The sequence below is a fragment of the Conger conger genome, chromosome 14 (assembly GCF_963514075.1).
Source record: "Conger conger chromosome 14, fConCon1.1, whole genome shotgun sequence".
NCBI classification, from domain to species: domain Eukaryota; kingdom Metazoa; phylum Chordata; class Actinopteri; order Anguilliformes; family Congridae; genus Conger; species Conger conger.
The window spans coordinates 27,042,425-27,066,106 of NC_083773.1; the positions used below are offsets into that span (position 1 = coordinate 27,042,425).

The 23,682-nt window shown below is 45.1% G+C and overlaps 1 protein-coding gene across 2 annotated transcripts in view; it reads right to left on the reverse strand.

Moving 5' to 3' along the window:
- Nucleotides 1–311: 311 nt before the first annotated feature.
- Nucleotides 312–23,682, reverse strand: part of arhgef25b (Rho guanine nucleotide exchange factor (GEF) 25b) — a 68,771-nt gene continuing 45,400 nt past the window's right edge. For both annotated transcript variants that reach the window (XM_061220249.1, XM_061220250.1), the window contains 13 exons: nt 18,226–18,350; nt 17,612–17,678; nt 15,700–15,803; nt 15,235–15,304; nt 12,879–12,968; nt 11,615–11,707; nt 10,116–10,166; nt 9,569–9,646; nt 8,763–8,954; nt 7,804–7,984; nt 6,685–6,893; nt 5,866–6,024; nt 312–2,348 (listed from right to left, as the gene is read on the reverse strand). In XM_061220249.1, coding sequence (XP_061076233.1) covers nt 2,241–2,348; nt 5,866–6,024; nt 6,685–6,893; nt 7,804–7,984; nt 8,763–8,954; nt 9,569–9,646; nt 10,116–10,166; nt 11,615–11,707; nt 12,879–12,968; nt 15,235–15,304; nt 15,700–15,803; nt 17,612–17,678; nt 18,226–18,350 — 1,527 coding nt within the window. In that variant the 3' untranslated portion in view covers nt 312–2,240. The remainder of the gene's footprint in view (nt 2,349–5,865; nt 6,025–6,684; nt 6,894–7,803; nt 7,985–8,762; nt 8,955–9,568; nt 9,647–10,115; nt 10,167–11,614; nt 11,708–12,878; nt 12,969–15,234; nt 15,305–15,699; nt 15,804–17,611; nt 17,679–18,225; nt 18,351–23,682) is intronic.

A 23,682-nucleotide genomic window follows, 5' to 3' on the forward strand; every position in this document is an offset into this window, starting at 1 on the left:
TTTCAGGCTCTTCCAAAAATTTTACCTGTGCCTCATGTTTCCTGTTGCATCTGTAGTCTTAAATACACAACAGAAATGACCTCATTGACCAGTATTTTGTGTAAGAGTACATCCCTGGGGCTGTAAATCTGCAGACAGTTAAGTTCATTCTTTCAAGTGTTGTCATGAGAAACTTAAGAAATAGATTTTCTTAGTAGCGGAAAGCGACTGGAGTGAATGCTGTGGTCTTACTGATTGAGATCAGATAGCGCGGGCTTTGCGCTCGTCATACACGCACAGACAACTGGCTCCGGCTGAAAACGCGGCACAGATTTATTTCAAAAAGATGAGTTTTTATTTGATATGATACAGCAGATTGACTAAATCAATCCGTCCCCCTTCCCTTTTTTATGAGTTTGTCCATTAAAAACCATTTCTTCTCCATCTTCTCGCCGGTAAAACATGCAAAACAGCAACGTTCTGACGATCCTCAAATGCAAAGAAATAACTGCGCAGAGTCCATAAAGCTGGTAGTCCTTTCTTTTTGAAAAAAACAAATCCCTCTCACCATGTTCCTATTTTAGAACTGGACTAAAATGGGACAAAAAAACTCAACACAAATAACCAAATAACTGCTATACAAAATGGTCAAGGTTTTGGAGTACAGAAAGGTTGTTAAATTAAATGAGTTTGTTCCCCCATTTAAAAAGCGAACAATCGATAATGGTCTGGATCCTATTAACATTAGCCCTTAATTTGTATTCATAATCAAATCCAAGTGTTTTTTCCTCATTGAAAACAATTTTAGTGAGTTTAATGTCTCTAAAAACAAAAGAAAAAAAGTGTTCTAGTTGAAAATGTTTTTCATTGATCTGATTTCATTTTCACAGGTTTACTTGCAAGTCAAAATGAAAGGGAAATGTTGATGGAATCCAGACTACCGCTGCTCTGCCCTTTAGCAGGCTTGATTAGTGATATGTCAGCCATCCATTTGGATCTTTTCACAAGGACTGCCTCCCTGCCTTTGATGGATGACCTCATTTCTCATTCATCACCCTGATTTAAAATCCAATTGGTTGATGCATGGGGTCATTGTCATCCACATTGATACCAATCCAATGGCCAGGTAGACAGTGTTTCCCCATGATTCAATTGTACAGCATCATTTTCCCCATATGGCATTATGGGAGTTTGTGGAAGTGTGGAACCGTCATTAGAACCAGCAGTGAGGACACATTTGCATCACCTCGCCTGCCCTGCCCTTCATGCATGCATGCAGAGAGAACAACAAAAACTAACACAAACACACGCATGCATGCACGCATGCACTCACACATACACACACATATACACACACAAACACATACACACACACGCAAGCATGCATGCACGCACGCACACACACACACACACACACACACACACACACATACGCATACACGCACACACACACAGTGGTAATGAGTCAGCCTAGTTCCAGCTTTACAGTGGGAAAGGGGTATAATGAGCCAGTCTGGTTCCAGCTCTTCAGGAAAGGAGAATAATGAGCCAGGCTGGTTCAGCTCTACAGGGGGAAAGGGGTATAATGAGCCAGCCTGGTTCAGCTGTACAGTGGGAAAGGGGTATATTGAGCCAGTCTGGTTCAGCTCTACAGTGGGAAAGGGGTATAATGAGCCAGTCTGGTTCAGCTCTAGTGTGGTTAAAGGACCATGCACACTGCTGTATGAAGTTGTCCCTGGCATGCGGCTGGTTTGAAAAATGCCACCGCAAGACTTCACCTTTGGGCGCCCACACCAAACCACATCAACTTACCCTGACCATTGCACCGCAGAATCAACCCTATGTACAACAACTGAGCTGCAAGACGTCTCTTTTTCAGTGAAACGTTTGGGGTTTGAGCGACACTGAACCAGCCGCCACCGTCTCAGTAACAAACACTTTCATGCCCTTCCATAAACCACAGTGTCTGCTAAAACAGCGGTAGAGTAACAAAAGATTATCTACACACACCTCTGACCCCAGTTGATTTGATACAAATGAACAAAATCAACAACAACAAAAAAAACGCATCTTGTAACATCCGGGAGGTTTTTTTTTGTTGTGCCCGAACAAACAGTAAATAAGTCAAATCTGAAACATAGAATATAGCAATGACAACAATAATAACAAAAATGTCTTATAAGCTACTAATGGTGATAAGAGTCAGTCTAAATGGTGGGCACGCCCTGGTGTGAGTCGTGAAGTGGGAGGAGTCCTGGGGGTCACAGGTCGTCTTCGGCGAGCTGGGCCAGGTTGCCGGAGCGTGGCGTGCTGGATGCTCCAGACGGCAGTCCCGCCATTTGGCCGGCCGAAGCTCCATTACTGGATCGCTGAGAGAGAGAGAGGAGATGATTTGCAGTATAATATGTCATTTAGGTCTCAAAAAAAGTCAAGGGGCAACATTGAAATGTGTGACGTTTCTAAAACGGGCTCAACAGTCGGGTTTTTCTCTGTAGGATGCATACCCCGGTTGTGCCAGTGTTTCCTGCAGCACAGTTGGGTAAGCAGGCCACAGCCCTCCTCACATTCCTGCTCATGTCATGGAATTCAAACCATGCACAACGGATTTCTGATAATTCAGGAAGGTTTTTGTTATTATTATAAGATATTTTTAGATTAAATGAAAAGCTCACGTTTATAGTTGAGCGTACTTGAAATAAAAACATAAATTGTGTTGTGCAGATGACGTGAGCCTGACAGCAGTTTGGGGAATAGGGAGAACCATACTATTTACAATGGGATAGATTTATAGAGGTTTCAAATATTAATATTAATGTAGAGTCATCTTCTGTTTTCATATCAATGATATTCAGATTTCTTTTATCCATTTTTATTGGCCTTGCTTTCTAGGCAAATGATAAGCTGTTTTGGGTGTCATTGTAGCCTGCAAAGCTTTCATTTTTTATTTGATTACAAGCATGAAGAAAACTTTACCAAATGTTTCTTTTTTGGTTAAATCTGTTGCTATAAACAAAACTGGAGCATATGATTTAAATTGAAATGTATTTATTAATATATTCACATGTTAATGGTGTGAAAAACAGGATTTCATGCTTCACACCTCAAATCACAAGGTTTCTGAAAGCTTGGAGAAGACTGTTGTGATCATGGGGGTTGGCAACATGGAAAACCTTTGATAGCCAATGCCAAAACATTGATTTAATTCCAAAGCAGAATACGCAAATGTCCTGGAATGAAAACTCAAACACATTACATTACGTCATGTTGTGTTAGTTTTAACATGTTGCCAACATCAGTTCAAAGACTAAATAACACATAGAGTGAAATGGCACCATCTTAAATGTGGTTTTGATAGAACTCATACTGGCACATCTCATATTTGGCACACGCTGCTCACATCATATTGCCTTTACTCATGGGACACCATTGTAAGACTCTCCAATCCACTCGTCTTTTAAACCATGACCTTTACATGACTTACAGCTCTTTTCCAAAATGGGATATTTTAGAATCTTACAGAAAAGTTAATAAGCATTTGAAAGTGAAATGTTCCCCTGAGTTGGAGAATATGTACAGGTAATACTGTAGCAATGAGCACTGGCCCAGTAATGAAGCAGCAGACCCATCTGGAGCGGATGGAAGGAGCACCTGAGTATATGGTGTGTTTATAGAATCTGTGCTCTCTCCCTCTCTGTGTATCTACTGATGGGACTGTCGATGGTACCTCTCGAGTGCTGCACCCAGCCAACAAGCTACCACGGGATAAACCACTTCAATTTGGAAGGCAAAGCAGGTGAACGGCCCTTGCAGGTCTGAAAAAATGAGAATTTGGTTCCTCAAATCAAACGCTGTTTTTGTCTACTCACAGTACAGTAGAGCAGAGCGATTTATTCTATAAATAGCCACATTATGCTGCCATTATGCTAATAAACACTGTTGTGAGGAAAATGCAAATTGATACGTAATTGAGAAATTTCATGATCGGAGGGGAAGCGAGCAGGGGAAACGACTCAGGTGATGCACCTTCGCTTTTGATCTTTTCAAAAAATATTTTATTTTAATTCACAGGAGGACTGTTTCAACTTCTTGTTACTTTTTATTAGGGCCTAATCACTGTTCCTGTCAGCACAATTATTACAAGTTTTAACACCCTGGTACCCCCTCCTCTCCAACTGAACCCCTACTGTGAGATAATTAATTTTCTGTTTCGCAAAATGGATGTGTAATGAACATTAAACCATAAAACATGTGGGTTTTCCTTCTCTGTAAGACTCTGTAACTGCACGGAGACCTTTGTGGCAAATCCTGTTCTCTTGGTCAGTGCTGGGATCAGAGGACTCCCTATCACCTAGCTGGACAAAGGAGAGAAGACTGCTGGCTATTCCATTCTGACTTGCGGTGAGTAGCTTTTTCAGCTGGAAGAGCAATAGGGAAGGCAGTGACTTGCCCTCAAGGACAGGCCCACCCCTACCTGGCCCCTATACACTAACCGGGTAAATATATTGGGCAGCATTCAGACTCCTAATGTAGGCTTTATGGCCTGTATTCAATCAACCTTTGTCCTTTACGTTAATCTCTAAAACACAATGTTAATTAAATCCAGCCCAAAGTTTCTGGACATCATTAAAGGCCGTCTTTTACCCGTAAACTTCTTCCGTGTGCGTGACCACCAGGGGGAGCTGTGCATTCGCCTGCTGCATTTGCGCTCTGCCGTGCCTGCTTGTCATACTCTAAATGCAGTCTTTTGGCTTTGGAACATTCATGTGCACAGAGAATGCTTAGCCACAATATATCATAATTAAATGAGCACTGCGTAATGTCTGATTCTATTTTTATTCAGGAACCATTAGGAGAAATAAGGAACAAGCTGAGCTGCTCAAACATTTATTGAGGAAACGGGTACAGGAAGAAACATGTTTGTGGGGTTGTTTGTGTGCTTATAGGTTTGCTTATCCCGATACTTCCCCCTACTTTACTGTATATGTTTTAGTCCTTTAATGTTATTTTAATTCCGGATTTACAGTTTTCTCCAAATCGGGTTTGGCGAATTGTATTCGTAGATCCATCTCATCGTTGCGATGTCCTGCATCAAATCAGGAGAGGGGCCCCCTGGCCCCCCAAATGATCCACATTCCTTCTGCTGGGCACACTGTTGTTTTGTGTTTACAGTACATTTCCCATCAGGCAACCTTATTTTCACTATGACCAATAAATATGGCTCTCCCGCAAAGAAAGCGGTAGCACAGATTTCCATTCAGCTCATTTCCCCACGGAGCCTGAATGCGCGAGATAAAGGCCAAAGCCAGAGCTGCGAGTGGCCTCCTGTTATCGCCGTTCCCTCAGAGTGAGGACAGGCCAGTTCCCTCCGCGAGGAGGGACCCAATCCCAAGGCTTCCTCTCCGACCCTCTCAGCCACAACAACAGGATGTTTCGACGTGCAGGGAAAATAGTCAATGAGGAGTTTCCTGCTCAAAGTGCAAACAGCGAAACACCAGGCAAGCCGGAGTCCAGAGCTTCTGTGCCCACTGAAGTGTTGTGGTGTGAGGGTGTGGGGAGATGTTTGAAATAAAAGCGGGCGATTTTTGTAACACCAAGTCATAAATCAATTATAATAATCGCTTTTAAAAACTGCTGTGTAAATTGTGACGTATTTGACAATTACATGCTCAGATTCTTTGAACACCTATTTTGAATTGGGGTCGGTGCCAATTCCCTTTCAATTTAGTAAATTCAGGAATTCATTAAGAAAATCATGAAATTGAGTTCTAAGTGAATTGTGTTGCAGGACTGTGGTGTGAGAGTCAGCCAGAGCGAAACACTGAAGGCCAGAGATGTACATGGGTGCAGGGAGTGTGCAGCAGGGGGCGCTGTGTGGGCGCTGCATACCTGTACACTGTTCTGTGTGGGGGAACACAGCCCGTTGGAAATGCCGGGGTGGGACGGGGATGTGCCACACTGCTCAGGGAAACCCAGGTGAACGTGGGCTGGAGAGATGGTCTGGGGACTGGGGTTGGATAATGCAGGGCTGGGCTGGACCGCGGTGAACTGCAGGGACACACAGGCAGGCCAGAAACGCTCAGACCACAGTTAATCAAGCGCGAGCAGCTTTCTTCATCCATCCTGAGGAACGTGCAATGATGCAATCCTGCATTGGCCCAGAGGGTTATTGGCCCAGAGGAGCAAACGGCTTGACCCACGACAGCATTAAGGCACAAACTGTCATTGGTGACTGGGGCTATATAATACATGTGCTGGTGCATGAGGTGAATTGAGGTGAGTCAACAAGATTTTAGCCATGGCATGTACCCTATTTCTTCACCACGGCAAGGCTTGTTCATGAATTAGTCTGATTGATTCATTATTCCATTTCAATTCAGTTCAAGAATCACAAAATTCCCTTGATATTCCCTGAGGTCTTTTCAGTGATAGAAATGAATTTCGATCTGATTCCTGAATTGATTGACTTGAAATGTTACGACCTACCCTGACGTTAGAACACTATGCTGGCAGAAGCCGCCATGATGGCTCAAGATTGAATGGGTTGCACAAGGGCCAGGCCAGTGAGCGGAAACATGGCCAAAGTGAGATGGGGCTCCCCTCGTGCTGAGAGAGGGGTTTGGGCAGGGAGCTGTTGTAGGAGATGGGGCTCACCTCGTGCTGAGAGAGGGGTTTGGGCAGGGAGCTGTTGTAGGAGATGGGGCTCACCTCGTGCTGAGAGAGGGGCTCGGGCAGGTAGAGGGTGGGCAGGGAGCTGTTGTAGGACTGCAGGCAGGGCAGCCGCTGGCGGTCGATGGAGGCGGAGGAGTGGGGCCGCAGCCCAGTGGCAGAGACGGGGGTCGGGGGAGCCCTCATGGCTCGGCCCAGGCTGTTGGACTTGCTCTCCTTCCTCTGGTACTCGATCGGAGACTGCAGGGCTGGGCAACAGGAAGGAGGAGAAAAGGGGAAACTCACACTCATGGGACAAGAGGCTTAAACCGGCACGACCCACACACTGTACAACTGACCCACACACTGACCCACACAGTGTACACCTGACCTACAACACACTGTACGACTGACCCACACACTGCACAACTCACCCACGCACTGTACAACTGACCCACACACTGTACAACTGACTATGAACAGAGCGATTATTAACCCTATGAAGAGTAGGGTTTTTGGAATGTTTATTCAGTGTTCTAGAACTGGTTGATTTCAGTTACCAGTAGTGATTAGAATGTTTTCATCAGCATTCGAATGTTCAGTTGAGATCATATTTCAAGCAAGCTCTGAACCACACCAAAGAGCAACAGGCTCTCCCGGTGGAGATCTCAGGTCATAAGAGCATTCAGCACTTTATAAAGACTGATGTTGAACACCCCAAAGGCCCGTGCTACTAACACATGACCCTGCACAGTGTTTGACAGGGAGGAGGGGCATTACTGGCTGTAGCACCAGCCAAGCAGAGAAAAGAGGACAGGGCACTCCCTTCACTCACCCCCTCCATCAACTGGCCAAAAAGGCTGTTAGGTATGCTGCCCTGTCTCCTCGGAAAACCTTACAGAAACATTTTAAACGGACAGAATTGATTTTGCATGGTAAATTAGTTTCAGTCCGAAAGAATGTATTGGTATTGGAAGCTGTATTGGAAATAGTCTTTGTGCCGACACCTTGAAAATATGTTATCCCGAAACAGACTGGACAATCTGTGATAAATGTTGTGTTATTTGTATGTAGCCGTCATGTTTATTTGTGTTATGCGGCCTCTTGCCAGGTCTCTCTTGTAGAGAGAGATTTTTCACCTGTAAAATAAAGCAAAATAAGCATTTGCTTGGTGTTTACCATTCAGGAAGTTGCGCTGGCTCTCCAGGATCTGGCCCACGTCGGACACCCAGGCCTGGCGGATCTCGGGCGTGGGCGTCTGCATGATGAAGCGGACCGAGTTCCCGTCGGTCCCCCGCGATGTCAGGGCGAACCTGCACGGGTCATCGTCCACACAGTCCTCCACCCCAAGACAGCTGACCTGGGACACGGGAGAGAGGGGGACTGGCCGGTCATGATCCGAAGAGGAGCCATGTCCACAAGGACAATGTGTCACACAGTAACAAACTCACAAACATTCACTCTCAATGTGGAGTACGAGAAGATTCATATACTACATCCTCATTTAATAATTATTATTATAATGATCATTATTAGTAGTGTAGTAGTAGTATTGTTGTTGTTGCTGTTGTTGTTGTCTTCATTTTTGGATTGTAATCTGTGATAAAAAAATGTTTTTAGGGAAATGACATGATGAAATAATTGAGTTGATGCATAAACATGCCACATATTCATTTCATAAAGAATTTGTGGCCGGTAACTGATGAGATGTCAAATAATGGTTAGCACTCATTTAGCAGCACATTCAAACTGAATTCACTAAGGAGGCTGCTTTAGGACTCCCTCACTAAGAACACAAACAATCGCACGTTATGAAAACCCTGCACCCGTAAAGCCTTCATAGAGCACAAATAAGGCTTTTGGAACCACATAATAACAGTGTTATAAATCATTCATAAGCCTGTGCACAGGAATGTAGGTCAGAGTGGCCTCCTTAAGTTGAGGAATATCATCCATTCTCCTGGCACGAAACACTACTGTCTGATTGACGAGACCTTGAGACAACAGACCAGCATTAGTATGACGCAATGTTAGCCGCCTGCCATGAGCCACAGAATATGATCCTTTAAAGACTCTCTTTCCAGGCAAATCTCACATGTATCAGTCAGGACACAGGTTGGCATGGAAACACTGGGCACCTTTATGCTGTTCTTGAAGGTGTATCCAGGCAACAAGAAGCCCTTCTTCCTGTCGATGGGCTCGCTGAAGATGACCAGCTGCTCGAACAGGAAGACCCGCCTCTCCCTGGGGCGGGGCAGGAAGCTGCTCTCCTGCTCCACCACCATGAAGGTGTCCTGCTGGAGAAGCTTCCCCTGAGCGGTGATCTTCCCCTGGAGAGGAGGACAAGTGTGCATTACTCCTCATCTCTCACAGTGTCTCCAACCTCTGAGCATTCACACAATCACTCCTCATCTCTCACAGTGTCTCCAACCTCTGAGCATCCACACAATCACTCCTCATCTCTCACAGTGTCTCCAATCTCTGAGCATTCACACAATCACTCCTCATCTCTCACAGTGTCTCCAACCTCTGAGCATTCACACAATCACTCCTCATCTCTCACAGTGTCTCCAATCTCTGAGCATTCACACAATCACTCCATATCTCTCACAGTGTCTCCAGCCCCTGATGATTCATACACGTCCCATATTCTACCTGACAAACTCTGCCAATATAAATGTCATGCTAATAGGGCACACTGAATTGAACTGAAAGAGAGAGCAAGAGAGAAGGAGAGAGAAAGAGTGAGCATAAGAGGGGGGAGAGAGAGAGGGAGAGAAAGAGGGGGAGAGAGAAAGAGGGGGTGGAAGAGGGGGAGAGGGGGACATAGAAAGAGGGGACATTACTATCATAATGTACAATCCCTCTTCCAGCAGCATAGAATATTAGAAATGCTTATGGAATCAAAAATGACTTGGACTGGTGGTAAAAGAGAACCTCTTACCTCGAACCCCTGCAGCCTCCCAACGTTCATCATGTCATTGCAGCGCTTGGGCACAAAGCACATCACCTCCACAGCTTTCTGAGAGAAAGAGAGTGGGGTAGAGAGGGTTAGAGCAGGGGGGAGAAAGGGGTGTGTATACTCCTAATGACATACTCTCACTGTTTTACAAGCTGCAGCAGTAAAATAACATTGATAACATAATGAGAGGGGACAGACTACAGCCAATTTTAGCAGCAGAATTATTCTGTCGTTTGCTGTATTTTCACTAATCTCGTTGATGGGGCGTCAGGGTTGGGACCAATTCCTTTTCAATTCAGTCAATTCCAGAAATTAACTGACATGATGTTACTAATAGTCCTCATAGAACATTTTTCAATTTATTTCCAGAATGGACTGAATGAAAACAAACTGACCCTCATTCCCAGGGGGACATTAACCAAACAATGTACAGAACAATACTGATACAGGCATGTAGTGTGCACCAAACAGGCACTGTGTTCCTGTGCAGTACAGTGCTGTTGTGTTTTAACAGTAAAACAGCCTGCACCTCAAGCTCCACGGTGTCCATCCCAGCCTTAGTGTAGTACTTCAGGAAGTCCTGTGGGAGAAAATACAGCGTGCTAATGAGTATTAACCTTCATTACTTAATGAGTACAATTCATTAGCTGCAGGCAGAGTAAGCCATTTGTAAAAAAAAAAAGAAAAAGATTTGAAAAAAGAGCTTTACTGACTCGAAAAAACCAATGTATCAGATCCCAACTGCCATTTCATATGTAGAAGTGGTACTAGTTTTATCGGCTGCATGTAAATAATTTATACATGGACACAGACGCATACATATATATAAAAATCTTAATATTCTTGTTCAGTTACACTCTGTTTATAATTTAGGAAATATTCCAGTTGCAAAGTAATAATGTTACAAAACTTTAGCTGATGACAGGTTCAATTGATAAAGTACAATTTCGTGACAGAGGGGATCGTTCATTTTTTTGTCACTGGGCTGTCCAGGTTAATGTGTCAGTCATGTTTGCCTGGTTCCGTTTACACTTGCAGACTGTCTATAGACAGAAACTTAAAAAAACACATGACACATCAGTTCAGTCAACACAACAAGCCTCTTTCTCTCTTTCTCTCCCTCTCCCTCTCTCTCTCTCGCTCTCTCTCCCTCTCTCCCTCTCTCTCTCTCCCCCCCCCTCTCTCTCTTTCTCTCTCTCTCTCTCTCCCTCCCTCAGCACACCTGAGTCAGTACTACATGGGATGGTCTGACTGGGCCGGGAGTGCCAGAGAACACTCTGGTTCCCGCTTTGTTTGAACCGTAATCACATGACCGGGTTAATTATTTGGCTTCAGGGACAATGGTAACTATGTGCTGGGAGCACCTCTGTGCTGGCGGAACTGTTCAGCCATTTGGACCGAGAATACACAGCCCGGGGCCTGGATTAGAGCTGAACCATTAGAGATTCCACAGCAAGGCTGTCCTGATCCCAGAGGAATGTTTTCATTTTTTTATTGAAATTTTTCATCACCCTGTATTTCTTTCCCCGGCAGATTTGGAAACCCAGTGGATACCTGTAGGGCCATCCCATTGCTACAACTGATTTAGGAAGGAGGCAGGCTAGCCAGCCTACAGGCCCTGCACAGCTTCTCACAATGTTGCTGACATGTAGTGGCAATGTTATAACACTGACAAAACATTACAGTAACATTGTGAGAATGATTTGCATTGTGTGTGGCTCTCGCAAGTGGGCAGAGCACTTATACTTTAGCAACATGTTGTCACAAATGTGTAATCACATTTATTTATTTATTTATAATTGACACATTGGGCACAGTCCCTGCATCCCAAAATGCACCTGTTTACAAGGAAAGGAGCGCTTACAGAAGAAGACTGCTCTCTTGTTGCTCAATTCTGTTTGGCTGGGGTTAGATTCTGCCCAAAACATCGCTGACCTGCGATAAGCATTCACGTTTGGCTCCTAGGGGCCACATACTAGCCTGTGCTCTCTGGGGTCAGGAGTCAGGTTGCTCAGGGGCCAGTCTCACCTTGAGCAGCAGCTGGTACTTCATGATCCTCTGCACAGGCTTGATCAGGAGGTCATTCAGCTGCAGCCGATGGCCCAGTTGCTGCTTCAACTCCTGGAGGACCGAGGGATAGAGAGACAGAGGGACAGGGGGCCAGGGGGATGGAGGGACAGGGGGAGAGAGGGATGGAGGGACAGGGGGAGAGAGGGATGAAGGAGAGAGGGACAGAGGGACAGGGGGATGGAGGGACAGGGGGACAGAGGGACAGAGGGACAGGGGGACAGGGGGAGAGAGGGACGGAGGGACAGGGGGAGAGAGGGATGAAGGAGAGAGGGACAGAGGGACAGGGGGACAGAGGGATGGAGGGACAGAGGGAGAGAGGGAGAGAGGGATGGAGGGAGAAAGATAGAGAGATAGAGGGAGAGAGGGATAGGGGGACAGGGGAATAGAGGGATGGAGAGAGTTTGGATGCAGAAAGGACACAATGGTACATTTACTCAGAGAACATGATCGCAATCCACATCAGTTCAGACGCATGATTAAACGAGGGCCAACTGACAGATTGCTGTCAACCTCATATTTTTCAGAATTTCAAGAGAGTCCACAAAATGAGCGAAGCAGTCTGATCCGGGGGGAAGTTAAGGTTAGATGACGCAATGCCCACATCCTGTGGATTAAACATTAGACTTCAGGTTAGATGAAAGAATTCTTCAATGACTTCATACAGCTGAGCAACAAATGCTCAACCCTTCACAAATTCGGCAGGCTCCTTTGATGCAGCTCAGTGGGGCAAGAGACCACATTCTCAGGTGGGAAAATGAGCACATCAGGAGGGAAAAGCACAGGGCCAGGGCACAATAAATACTTTCAGAATGACTGCAGCACAGCTTCACGATCACGCATGTGTTGCATGAGGTAATGAGAGGTGCCTGTTGTGTCTCTACTTTCATCCCATTCATTCTAATGGCAAACCGAGCATTTACTAAGTGAGAATACATGATTTGTACACGTGACTTGGCCTTTTTCCGTAGATTAAAGCCATTTTCATCTGGCGTTTACATTTTCCAGAATTGTAAATACCAACAATATTTTTAATGTACAGCAATCATCATGAAGCAAATGAAAATAAAAACCCACTTCTTGACTGAAAAGTTACAACAACAAAAAAAGTCGGTTGGATTAGCCAATCAAACGGCAGAAAGAAAGCCCTTTACTCAGTCCTGAAGCTTGCCTGGGGTCAGAGCCACGCCCCCCGGGAGGTAGCCACGGAGACGGAGGCACTCACCTCGAAGTAGGTCTCTATGTACTCCGACACGATGTGTTCTGACTTGGGCTTGTTCTGACAGTACACCACATACATGTGCAGACGGCGCTCCTGGAAGACATGAACATACACATTGTGGGTGACACGCTACCATCGCTAACTCCGCTAACCGATGCTGCCGTCATATCAGCGCCATGTAGAACTAGAGGAAATATAGAAACATAACGGCTGACATATCAAACTTAGTCAGCGACTATGTGAAACCTTTTTCATAAAAACAATCTTATAAAAATGTTGACTCATACATAACAGTCACATAATCATAAAATATACTACTACAAAAGAGATATACTGCATGTGAATCAGCCATTTGAAATCTTTGAACCTTTCAACAGCTGTAGATTACTTGCAATTTCAAAATAAAAAAATTTTCATGAGTCCCGAGAACATAAACTAAAAATACTACTTTTCCTCACATATCTCACGTATAATACACAGTTCTGGCCTGGTATGGAATGCGACAGAGCAGTTTTATTTCTCTCAGGCCACGAGGCTCTGCTGACAGAAACACAGCGAGCGCTCTTTACAGCAGCAGCATGGCGTGTCGCGACTCCCTCATTCCCCTCGTTCCTCCGAGGCACGAGAAACACAGCGAGCGCTCGCAGTGCGTAAAGCGCTCTTCGGCTGGGATGGAGTCCAGCGTGAGCACCAGGGCCCACGCGCGTTACCACGGCGGCTGCGAGCGTTAACGGAGCTGTGTGTGACTGAGCATGGAGCCATGTATAATTTAACTCCGCCCTGCATAACCCACTTTCAAAAGCAGGTGAGATCTACGGAGCGGATGGACCCCGGCCCCAGCCTTATCTGAGGGTAGGGCTAGGAGAAGATCTCTTCGGAGTGCTGGCGTGTGTTCCCTGGTCTTTCTGAGACAGGGTAGAGAAAGAGGCCACACAGTGGTAAAAAAAAAGGAAAGGGGATACTGCGTGAAAGCGAGAGACTGGACCTCCTTCTGGTCACCGCAGACCGACTCCATCCATCCTCTCATTTACACAGTCTGACGTGCTTCCCCCCGTTCTGTTCCCAGACCGCGTTCCATTGGACTGCACAAATGCCGCAATTAATCTCATTAAATCATTCCAGGGCCCACCGACAGGAGTAATTGACTGGGGTTAATGAATCAGGCTTGAGTACGTAAGCGCTGTGGTAAGGAGAGCGGAGAGAAGCGAGGGGCCGGGGGGGGGACCGGCCCCCTGACGCGGCCCCTCAGCGCCCCCACAGCAGCCCCTCCGGGGGGGGTGTGTTTGCTCACAGCGCTGCTGATCTCCCCTCAGCTCAGAGCAGCATCAGCTCACTGCTACTGGATCACGGAGGTTTCCTAAAGACTTTCACTCCACAGAGAGATTATGCCAGCACTTATTGCTATATATAGATAGATACTGTATATATGGGCATATACACTCACCAAGCACTTTACAGGAACTTTTTCACTTTATTACACCTACGTATTCATCCATCCATCCATCCATTATCTTAACCCGCTTATCCTGAACAGGGTCGCAGGGGGGCTGGAGCCTATCCCAGCACACATTGGGCGAAAGGCAGGAATACACCCTGGACAGGTCGCCAGTCCATCGCAGGGCACACACACCATTCACTCACACACTCATACCTACTTATTCATGCGATTATCTAATCAGACAATCATGTGTCAGCATACATACGATCATGAAGATACAGATCAGGAGCTTCATTGAATGTTCACATCAACCATCAGAATGGGGAAAAAATCTGATCTTTTACCGTGGAATGATTGTTACGTTTTGAGTATATCAGAAACTGCTGATCTCCTGGGATTTTCACACACACTAGTCTCAAGACTGTGCAAAGAATGGTGCAAAAATAATTCAATAAAAAAATCCACCGAGCAACAGTTCTGCAGACAGAAACGCCTTGTTAATGAGAGGAGAATGGCCAGACTGGTCAAAGCTGAAAGGAAGGTAACAGTAACGTGAATAACCATGCATTACAACAGTGAAGAGCATCTCTGAAGACAAAACGCATCATAACTCAAAGTGGATAGGCTACAGCAGTAGAAGTCTAAAAAATAAGTTGAATAAATACCTAATAAAGTGTTTGGTGAGTGTACATATATGTCATTTTATTTCTGATCACACCGGTTTACAGGGAAACAGCCACAGGAGAAACAGGAACAGGAACAGTGTAACACGTACACAGATAAAGAAAGGGAAAATCTGCTGCACTACTGCCCCAAGCATTCCGTCCTGGGATCGCCAAGCCCCCATCAGAGAGGAACAGGAAGTAGCTCCTGATAAGCCCTTATCCTGCAAACATGGCCACTGATGGGAACGGGACTCACGTGCTTGATGAAGAGCTGTGCCAGTCTCTCCGGCTCAGCCACACACTTCTCCAGCTCCACCAGGAAGTAGCTGCAGGGACACAGGACAGGGGGTCAGGTGGGACAGGGCGTCAGGTGGGACGGGGGTGAGATGATACAGGGTGTCAGGTGGAACAGGGGAGTGAGATGATACAGGAACACACAAACAAATACACACACGTACCCCCACACACTTACATGCACACACACACACGTACACACACACACGCACAGACAAACTCGCTCACACATGCAGGAATCAGCCCTGAGACGCAGAAGGACTCACTTTTTATGCAAGTCAAAGATCTGGTGAATGTTGCTGAACACACACACACACACATGTACACACACACTCACACTCACTCATGCCCACATACGTACACACACACATACACACACACACACACACACACGCAGGAATCAGCCCTGAGACACAGAAGGACTCACTCTTTATGCCAATCAAAGATCTGGTGAATGTTGCCAAACACAATCTTGTCCTTCCCCTTCATATCCTCCGGCACTCCCTTACTGAGCATGGTGCCCATGTACCCCTGCAGCAACACACAGTGTCCAATAAAGCCAGCCTTCAGCTAAACAAATGATAAAAGTGACATTTATATTCTCATTATCTACCATTGCAACTACTCCTCATCTGTTTTGGCCATGTTTCACAAGCTAAAGTGAAACTCGACAATCACAATTACAATTACAAATAATTATAAGTATTGCTTTTCAGTGCTGCAACATGATAGCATAATTTAAACATGGGAATAAGTGAAATTGTTACTGGTTAACTGGGACTGACATAGGAAAAATGTGTCAGCAAACACCGATGTAAATGCACATTCTGTTACGCTGGGGGGAACAGAGGAACCAAAAGCAGACAGGGGTGCAGAAAAAATGGCAGGTTTAATAGCAAAAGCAGAGGCAGACAGAGCGGAGTCAAAAAACAGGCCAAGATCAAAAACCAGGGGGTCAGTCCAACAAGGCAGAGGTATAGATATCCACAAAAACCAAAGAAGAGTCCAGGTTAGCAGGCAGGGGTCAAACAGGAAATCCAGAGAAACAAGGCTGAATGCTACAAGGGCAAGGACTCAGGAACAAGGGCTTAGGAACAAGGAGGCTAGAACTGGGGGACGGAAGAAAAGGGCTCGGGACACAGGACAAGACAAACTAGCAAGGTGCAACTGAAAAGGACAGGTATAAATACACAGGGGAATGAGACAAACTAAGCGGGGCATGGGAGTGAGGGCGGTCTAACAAATAAACATCAGGTGAGACACATGAAAGGGTAATAGCACAATAACGAGGGGGAAACAAAAACACGGACGGGATTCAAAAAGACACACATGTAATACAAACGGCTCCGGACTAGGGAGTAGACAATTGCACAAAATCAAGAGATGTAGAGATACGGAGAGACAGGTGTGAATACTTCGCTGAAACTAAGCAAGTAATCAGTGATAGAATAGGGAGGTGGAGTCACAGAACAGAATTGAAACTGGAGATGCGTTAGTAAGTTAGTTAAGTGATTTAAATTACAAATACCCAAAACTAGTGAATGTTAGTTTGTTAGTTTGACCAACATATTAGTGTGTTAGTATAATTAGTACTGTAGTCATTCTATGTTGGATGGGATTAGTATATTAGTGCTATGTACATACATGAAATGGAGAGAAAGCAGGAAGTAAGGAATGCAAGATTGGAAGGAAGGTTGAACCCCGGAACTACCGTAAACACCCGAATAGTGAGGCACGCAGACAGGGGAGTGACTGGGCTCATAAACATTCAGACTCAGACATCACAGGAGTGCAAAGACTAATGAATATAAACAGAACACCAGACATGAATATGAAAAATAATTACAAGAATGACGATAATAAACGATGAACTAACAGACAGAACACAGGAACATAACACATACTGGGTTTTGCATGAAAAGTAAAAAAAAGACAAAAGTCCTTATAACTTTACCTTATGTTTCTTGCAATGGATTTAAATGAAAAAACTCTTTTAAGCCACAGGGGGTGGTGTCAGAACGTATGTCTCGCCTAGCTCTACCCCTGTGAATAACACAGCTACAGCGTCATGATCTGAATAAAGGCTGAGTTCAGTTACGTGGATTAGCATAAATCCCCTTTCCACCTCTTTTGATAAAAGCTCTATCAGTTCCCATAGCCTGGTGTATTTATAGCAGTGCATGTAGAAAGCCTGCTTTGACTGAGGCTAGCAGGGTGTCACCCTCCTAAGCGCCCCCAGCATCTGATTGGTGGGCAGGCCCATTAGTCTCCGCGCCCTCCCTGTGTCCCAGGTCCTTTAATGAGTTTTTAAAAATGGCCAAATAAACAAATTAAATTACCTCCACGATGAGTCCAAGATCACCCACGTACAGCTTTTCTGTCTCGATGAGTTCCTTCAGTACATAGCTAGAAGGTGACAGAGTGTGTGTGTGTGTTGAAGAAGAAGGAGAAAGATAATCATTGAGAAATGAGTGACACATTAAAGAACATTATCAGGAGTGGCACTTCAGTATCTCAGACAGAGATACTGCAGTGGGCTGGCCTCGCCAACTCATTCAGAAGTCTTGATAGTGGTCAAACAAGCAAGTACTGCTGGCAGGGGACATAACCTTTCAAATCTATTTATATAAAACAAAGCTAAAACAGGAAATGAGAAAAGATAGCTCCAATTTTCCTTAAAAAAATAGGAAAAAGATAAAAATAAACATCTCTCCCTCTGCTGTAAACTCCAGCTATACCAGCTTGAAAATTGAGCTGGGTGTGAGCTGGTCAACCAGCTAGTGCTGGAAGCTTGTCTGAACTGTTTCAAAACGAAGCTTGAGCAGTTTTTTTCAGTGGGTGGAGTTTCATTTTGAGAGTGCTAATGTGAGGAGGCGCAGGTAAAGGCGAATAGCCTGGTTTTCATGCCAGGAGCAGATGGTGGGGAGGCTGTGGACACAAGCTCAGCTCTTACATGCTCTTTTCCAGGGCGTTCTTCCTCTCCTCCTCGCTGTCTATAGTGGCTGAGGAGCTGCTGGACGCATCGTCCATCAGGGCAGAGCTGTCCTCATCTGGCAGCAGACTGGATGACTGGTGGTTCTGTATAAAAACAGCAAAAGAACAACGCTTGGTTTTCATTGGGCTAAAGAAGCACCAAGTGGCAACCCAGTTCAAGCAGACCCTGCTATGTTTGCCATGGGTTTCCTGAAATTCCCTTTGCTTTGCGGGCTTTTTTAAAGTCCCTCAACCAAGACTTCAGCTTGTTAACCTGTTTCCATGATATTAACCTGTTTTCCCTGATTACATCTAATAATCAGTTACATCTTGTGTTGGTGTGAATACATAACACACTGTTCACACTCGACAGGGCTGTGAAGGATTTTAACACGTCATCCTGAATGCTAAACGCCGCTATTTAGCTTTTCCTCCCTTCTGAAAAAGCATATGACAAAACTGCAGATATTAATTAAGCAATTCATAACATGTAAAATCAAGCAAATACATGCCTGCTGACTTTTAAATGTGATATAATGGAAAGAAGACATCTGGCTTAGTGGTTCATGGGCAGACAGACGTCCTTTGATTGGAATTCTTAAGCCAAAAATCCTAACAGCAAATGAATTTAGATTTGGAGACATCAGGAAATAGAGATATACCGCAAGGCCGGCATGGTGTTCCAGAGAAGTCTTTTGTGCTTATTCCCTGGAAAACATTACAACACCATTCCCCAATCCTTCTGTAACCACTGCATTTCACTGTGTACAGGAATATATGCATTTTTTAATCATGTACAGTCAGTTATTATTTATTTATTCATAATACTATTTATTATTATTATTATTATTATTATTATTATTATTATTATTATAGTAAAAACCATATAAGCTGTTGTCATAGTAAAAACCATATAAGCTTTAGAACAATGTGTTATGCCAATAAAGTATTTCAAATTGAATTTGTTAAGAGAGAGAAAGTGATAGGTACACAAAGACATTTTTGGATGTTTGGTTAGCTCGCTAATGGTAAAGCGATTCTTTCACTGGGCCAATAACACAGCTCCATTTCAATTTCAATTTGAAAGAGTCTGGAGAGAGGGAGTGAGAGAAAGACAGAGATAGAGAAGGGATGAAAGAGAGCAAAAGAGAGGCCAAGAGACAGAGAGAAAGAGTAAAAGAGAACAAGACACAGAGTGTACGCAGGCTGCCAGTGAGATGGAGGATGTGCAGTCATGCACAGACAGCGTGACGACAGGCGATGTGTTACCAGAGACTCCTGGATGATCCCACTTCCCACTGACAGCACTGGGATCGGACAATCTGATGCCAACATCAGAACCGGGAAACCCTAGAACCCAGAATCTACAAAGCGCTCCTGGAACACACTTGGCTTACCAGGCGGTCAAAGGGTTTGGGGCTAAGCAAGCAAGGGGCCTCGTCATCCCTTTGTGAATGCTTGTGAATGCGTGATTGATGATCTTCTCCCGTCATCTCCTGACTATGGGCTGTTTATCCATGGTAACCAGTCGGGGTAAGATGCACCACTTTACCGCAGACACAAAAACTTCATTCAGCAAGCGTGACTAATCCCCCCCCCCCCCCCCTTCTCCAAACCAACAAACCCCGCCCCCGTCTCTCTTCTCCCTTTCGCTGGACAAATCTGGCCCTCTCCCACGGGCCGCGGCTCGGACAAACTCATCAACGTGACGGCCTGTCCACGCTTCCCTGAGCCGGCTCAATGGGCCCGGGGGCGGGGCCAGCCCTGTGACGCACGCACATACCTGAGATTCACCCGCCACGCACTGTGATGGATGTGCACTTTCCCCTCTCACCCCCCCCCGCAAACCGTCCTCCCTTTGGGGTCCACCACCGGTGGTGTTTACCACCGACGTTTAGCTTTCATTCAGACATTTCCTTCCTCTGAGTACAGAGCGCGGGGGAGACGTTGCCGGCCGCACACTGGGGTCCTGCAGAGGCTAACTCCACACGTGGTGCGGTTGTGCAAGACATGTTGTGGGGCTGGGTATGAGAGACTCATTCTGCACTGTGGGGGGGAACCTCCGGCCAGTCACGGAAAACAGGCACATGCAGCACATGAAAAGAATCAAATGGCTCAAGCAGAGTTTATAAAAAGCACAATGGAGCGGTGGAATCTGTGCAGGGGAGTGTGTGTGTGTGTGTGTGTGTGTGTGTGTGTGTGTATGCGTGTGTGTGTGCATGTGTGTGTATGCGTGTGTGTGTGTATGTGTGTGTGTATGTGTGTGTATGCGTGTGTGTGTGTGAGTGTGTGCTGTGCATCCCAGTGCAATGTGTGTAGTAGTGTGTGTGTGTGTGTTTGTGTACGTGCGTGCAGTAGTGTGTGTGTGTAGAATTTTGTGAGCGTATTAGTGTGTACGTGTGTGTGTGTAGTAGTGTGTGTCTGTGTGTGTAGTTGTAGTAGTCGTAGTAATGTGTGTGTGGGTGTGTGTAGTTGTAGTAGTCATAGTAATGTGTGTGTCTGTGTGTGTAGTTGTAGTAGTCGTAGTAATGTGTGTGTGGGTGTGTGTAGTTGTAGTAGTCATAGTAATGTGTGTGTCTGTGTGTAGTTGTAGTAGTCGTAGTAATGTGTGTGTGGGTGTGTGTAGTTGTAGTAGTCATAGTAATGTGTGTGTCTGTGTGTGTAGTTGTAGTAGTCGTAGTAATGTGTGTGTGTGTGTGTGTGTGTGTGGGTTTGTGTCTGTGTGTGTAGTTGTAGTAGTATTAGTTGTGCGTGTGGGTGTGTGTAGTTGTGACATTACATTACATTATTGGCATTTGGCAGACACTCTTATCCAGAGCGACGTACAGTTGATTAGACTAAGCAGGAGACAATCCTCCTCTGGGCCTTGCTTAAGGGCCTTGCTCAAGGGCCCAACGGCTGTGCGGATCTTATTGTGTCCCAGTCATTTACCTTAACCACTACGCTACAGGCCGCCCTAGTTGTAGTAGTCGTAGTAATGTGTGTGTGTTTGTGTGTGTTTGTGTGTGTGTAGTAGTAGTAGTAATATGTGTGTGCGTGTCCTGGCCTCCCCTGGCCCTGTTTTCAGCTCCCCAGCTCAAAGCAGGGCTGACAGGTCTGCTTCACTGCCCTGATCACTTCCAGATGTGTTCTGGCAAACTCCACAGGAAAGATCCTGCCTTTCCCCTTTCTTTGTATTTAAGCTTGTTTTGTTTTTTTCTTGCCAGAAGTTTTTTTAATGAGTATGTTTTTTCATGAAACTTGCTTTTCAAAAAAGCTTTTTCTGTAATATATAAACACTTAAATTGTGTCTCCATACCTATACTGTTTACTCTGTCTCTGCAGACAGAAATAAATAGAGGGATATACTACCAAAACACAAAAAATGTTTGGAAGAGGCATTTCAATGTGTTGTGTATTTTAGCATTGTGTGAGGAAGCCTCATTACCTCTCCTGACAATCTCTAGCCGTCATCTCTGGAGCGGCTGGGGAACAGGCCTGTTAGTCTACACCACTGCTGGTGAGAATGGAAGACAGCACTACAAGTGGCACAAAGGAAGCGCTTGATATGTTACATTGCAAGGATGAGAGATGGGGGCACACACACACACACACACACACACCATTTAGGCTACTGGAAAGTGATCACTAAGTCACAATCTGAGACATACACACACACACAGATAGAGTGTTTAAAACATAAGGAAGACACAAGAGCTGAAAGAGAATAAGAAAGCTGGAAACAGAGAGAGGGGGAGAGAGAGATAGAGAAAGAGAGAGAGATTATGTGTTTTATGTTAATAAAATGAAATTGTGATAAATCATATTGATCGTGTCATCTAGTAAAGTGTATTTGTAAAAAACTGAGTGAATGAGCGAGAGACCGAAAGAGAGATATAGAGAGAGAAAGGGAAAGAGGCTTACCATTACTGAGATAATTTACTCTCCCCCTCCCTCTCCCCTGTCAGTCTGTCTGACCCGTTTTTGGGTACATTTTGTTCTGAGAGTGCTTCGGCACAGAGCAGGGAGCTGGCACAACCGCCGGTCCACAGCGAAGGCCGCGGTGGCGGGTAGAGGGTGCTGTGTTGGCATATTCAGCTTCAAAACTACAGGCAGTGTGACAGTTTATAACCATAATGGACTCCATCAGTTTATACCCGTTTACACTCAGTAATAGACCAGTATACCAGCTTGCTAATGCAATCTGGTAATCAGCCAATCATGTGGCAGAAACTAAATGCATAAAACCAAGCAGACGTGGTTAAGAGGTTCAGCAGTTTTTCAGACCAAATGAAGAAATGTGATCTAAGTGACTTTGACCGTGGAATGATAGTTGGTGCCAGACAGGGGGGGTTGAATATCTCAGAAACTGCTGAGCTCCTGGGTTTTTCACGCACAACAGACTCTAGAGTTTGCAGAGAATGGTGCTAAAAACAAAAAACATCCAGTGAGCAGCAGTTCTGTCGGCAAAAATACCTTGTTTATGAGACAGGTCAGAGGAGAAGGGCGAGATTGGTGAAAGCTGACAGGATGACTTTAATGCAAATAACCACGCCTTACAACAGTGGTATACAGAAGAGCATCTCTGAACACACAACGCGTTAAACCTCTAAGTGGATGGGTTACAGCAGCAAAAGACTTAAGAAGTCCAAAAAATGAGTCTAATAAATACCTAATAAAGTGCTCACTGAGTATATATTAGCCTTCCTGTCATAGTTCAGAGGGCCCTATTTGTTCAGTGACAGCAATGGGAAATAAGCATCAAGAGAACTGATATATCGTGCTTTCTCACTATTAACTCGACACTACCGTGTTATTTTACTGTTATCTTGTTATTTCACTGTTACCTCATGATTTCACCTTTGCTTCAGTATCCTACCATTACCTCTCTCTCACCTTGTTATCTTTCCATTACCTCTTTATCTCACTGTTACCTCATTATCTGACTGTTACCTTGTTATCTCGCTGTTACCTCGTTATCTCACCGTTAGCTTGTCATCTCATTGTTATCTCATCTTGCTTTCTCTTTTCGCTTTTGTGCTTGTTTTTAGCGACTCACCTGCTAAATAAAAAGACAACAAAAAAGCTTTTTTGTATTATTGCTTATCTCAAAATATAAGGGACGTATCTCCGCCTCTCCATGCACATTCCCTCTGATGCCACCCTGGCACCCAGAGGAGCCTGTTTACTCATGACTGACTGACCCGCGCCCACTGAGGCCTGAGCGGCCATGTTTGAATAACAGAGACACAGAGTCAGCATTGGCTGTTCAGCCAAGTGGGAACTGACTGGGCACGTGTGCAGGACCCATACAGCGGGCTGGATATCCGAGCCTCTGATTACTGTCCGCCCCGCTTCGCTCTAAACAAGTGGCTTGGCCAGGACGGACAGCTGTGTCGCTGCAGATAGGGCTGTGAACAGGTTTCTGAAAGAATGAGCTACCAACACTGGTTTTTTG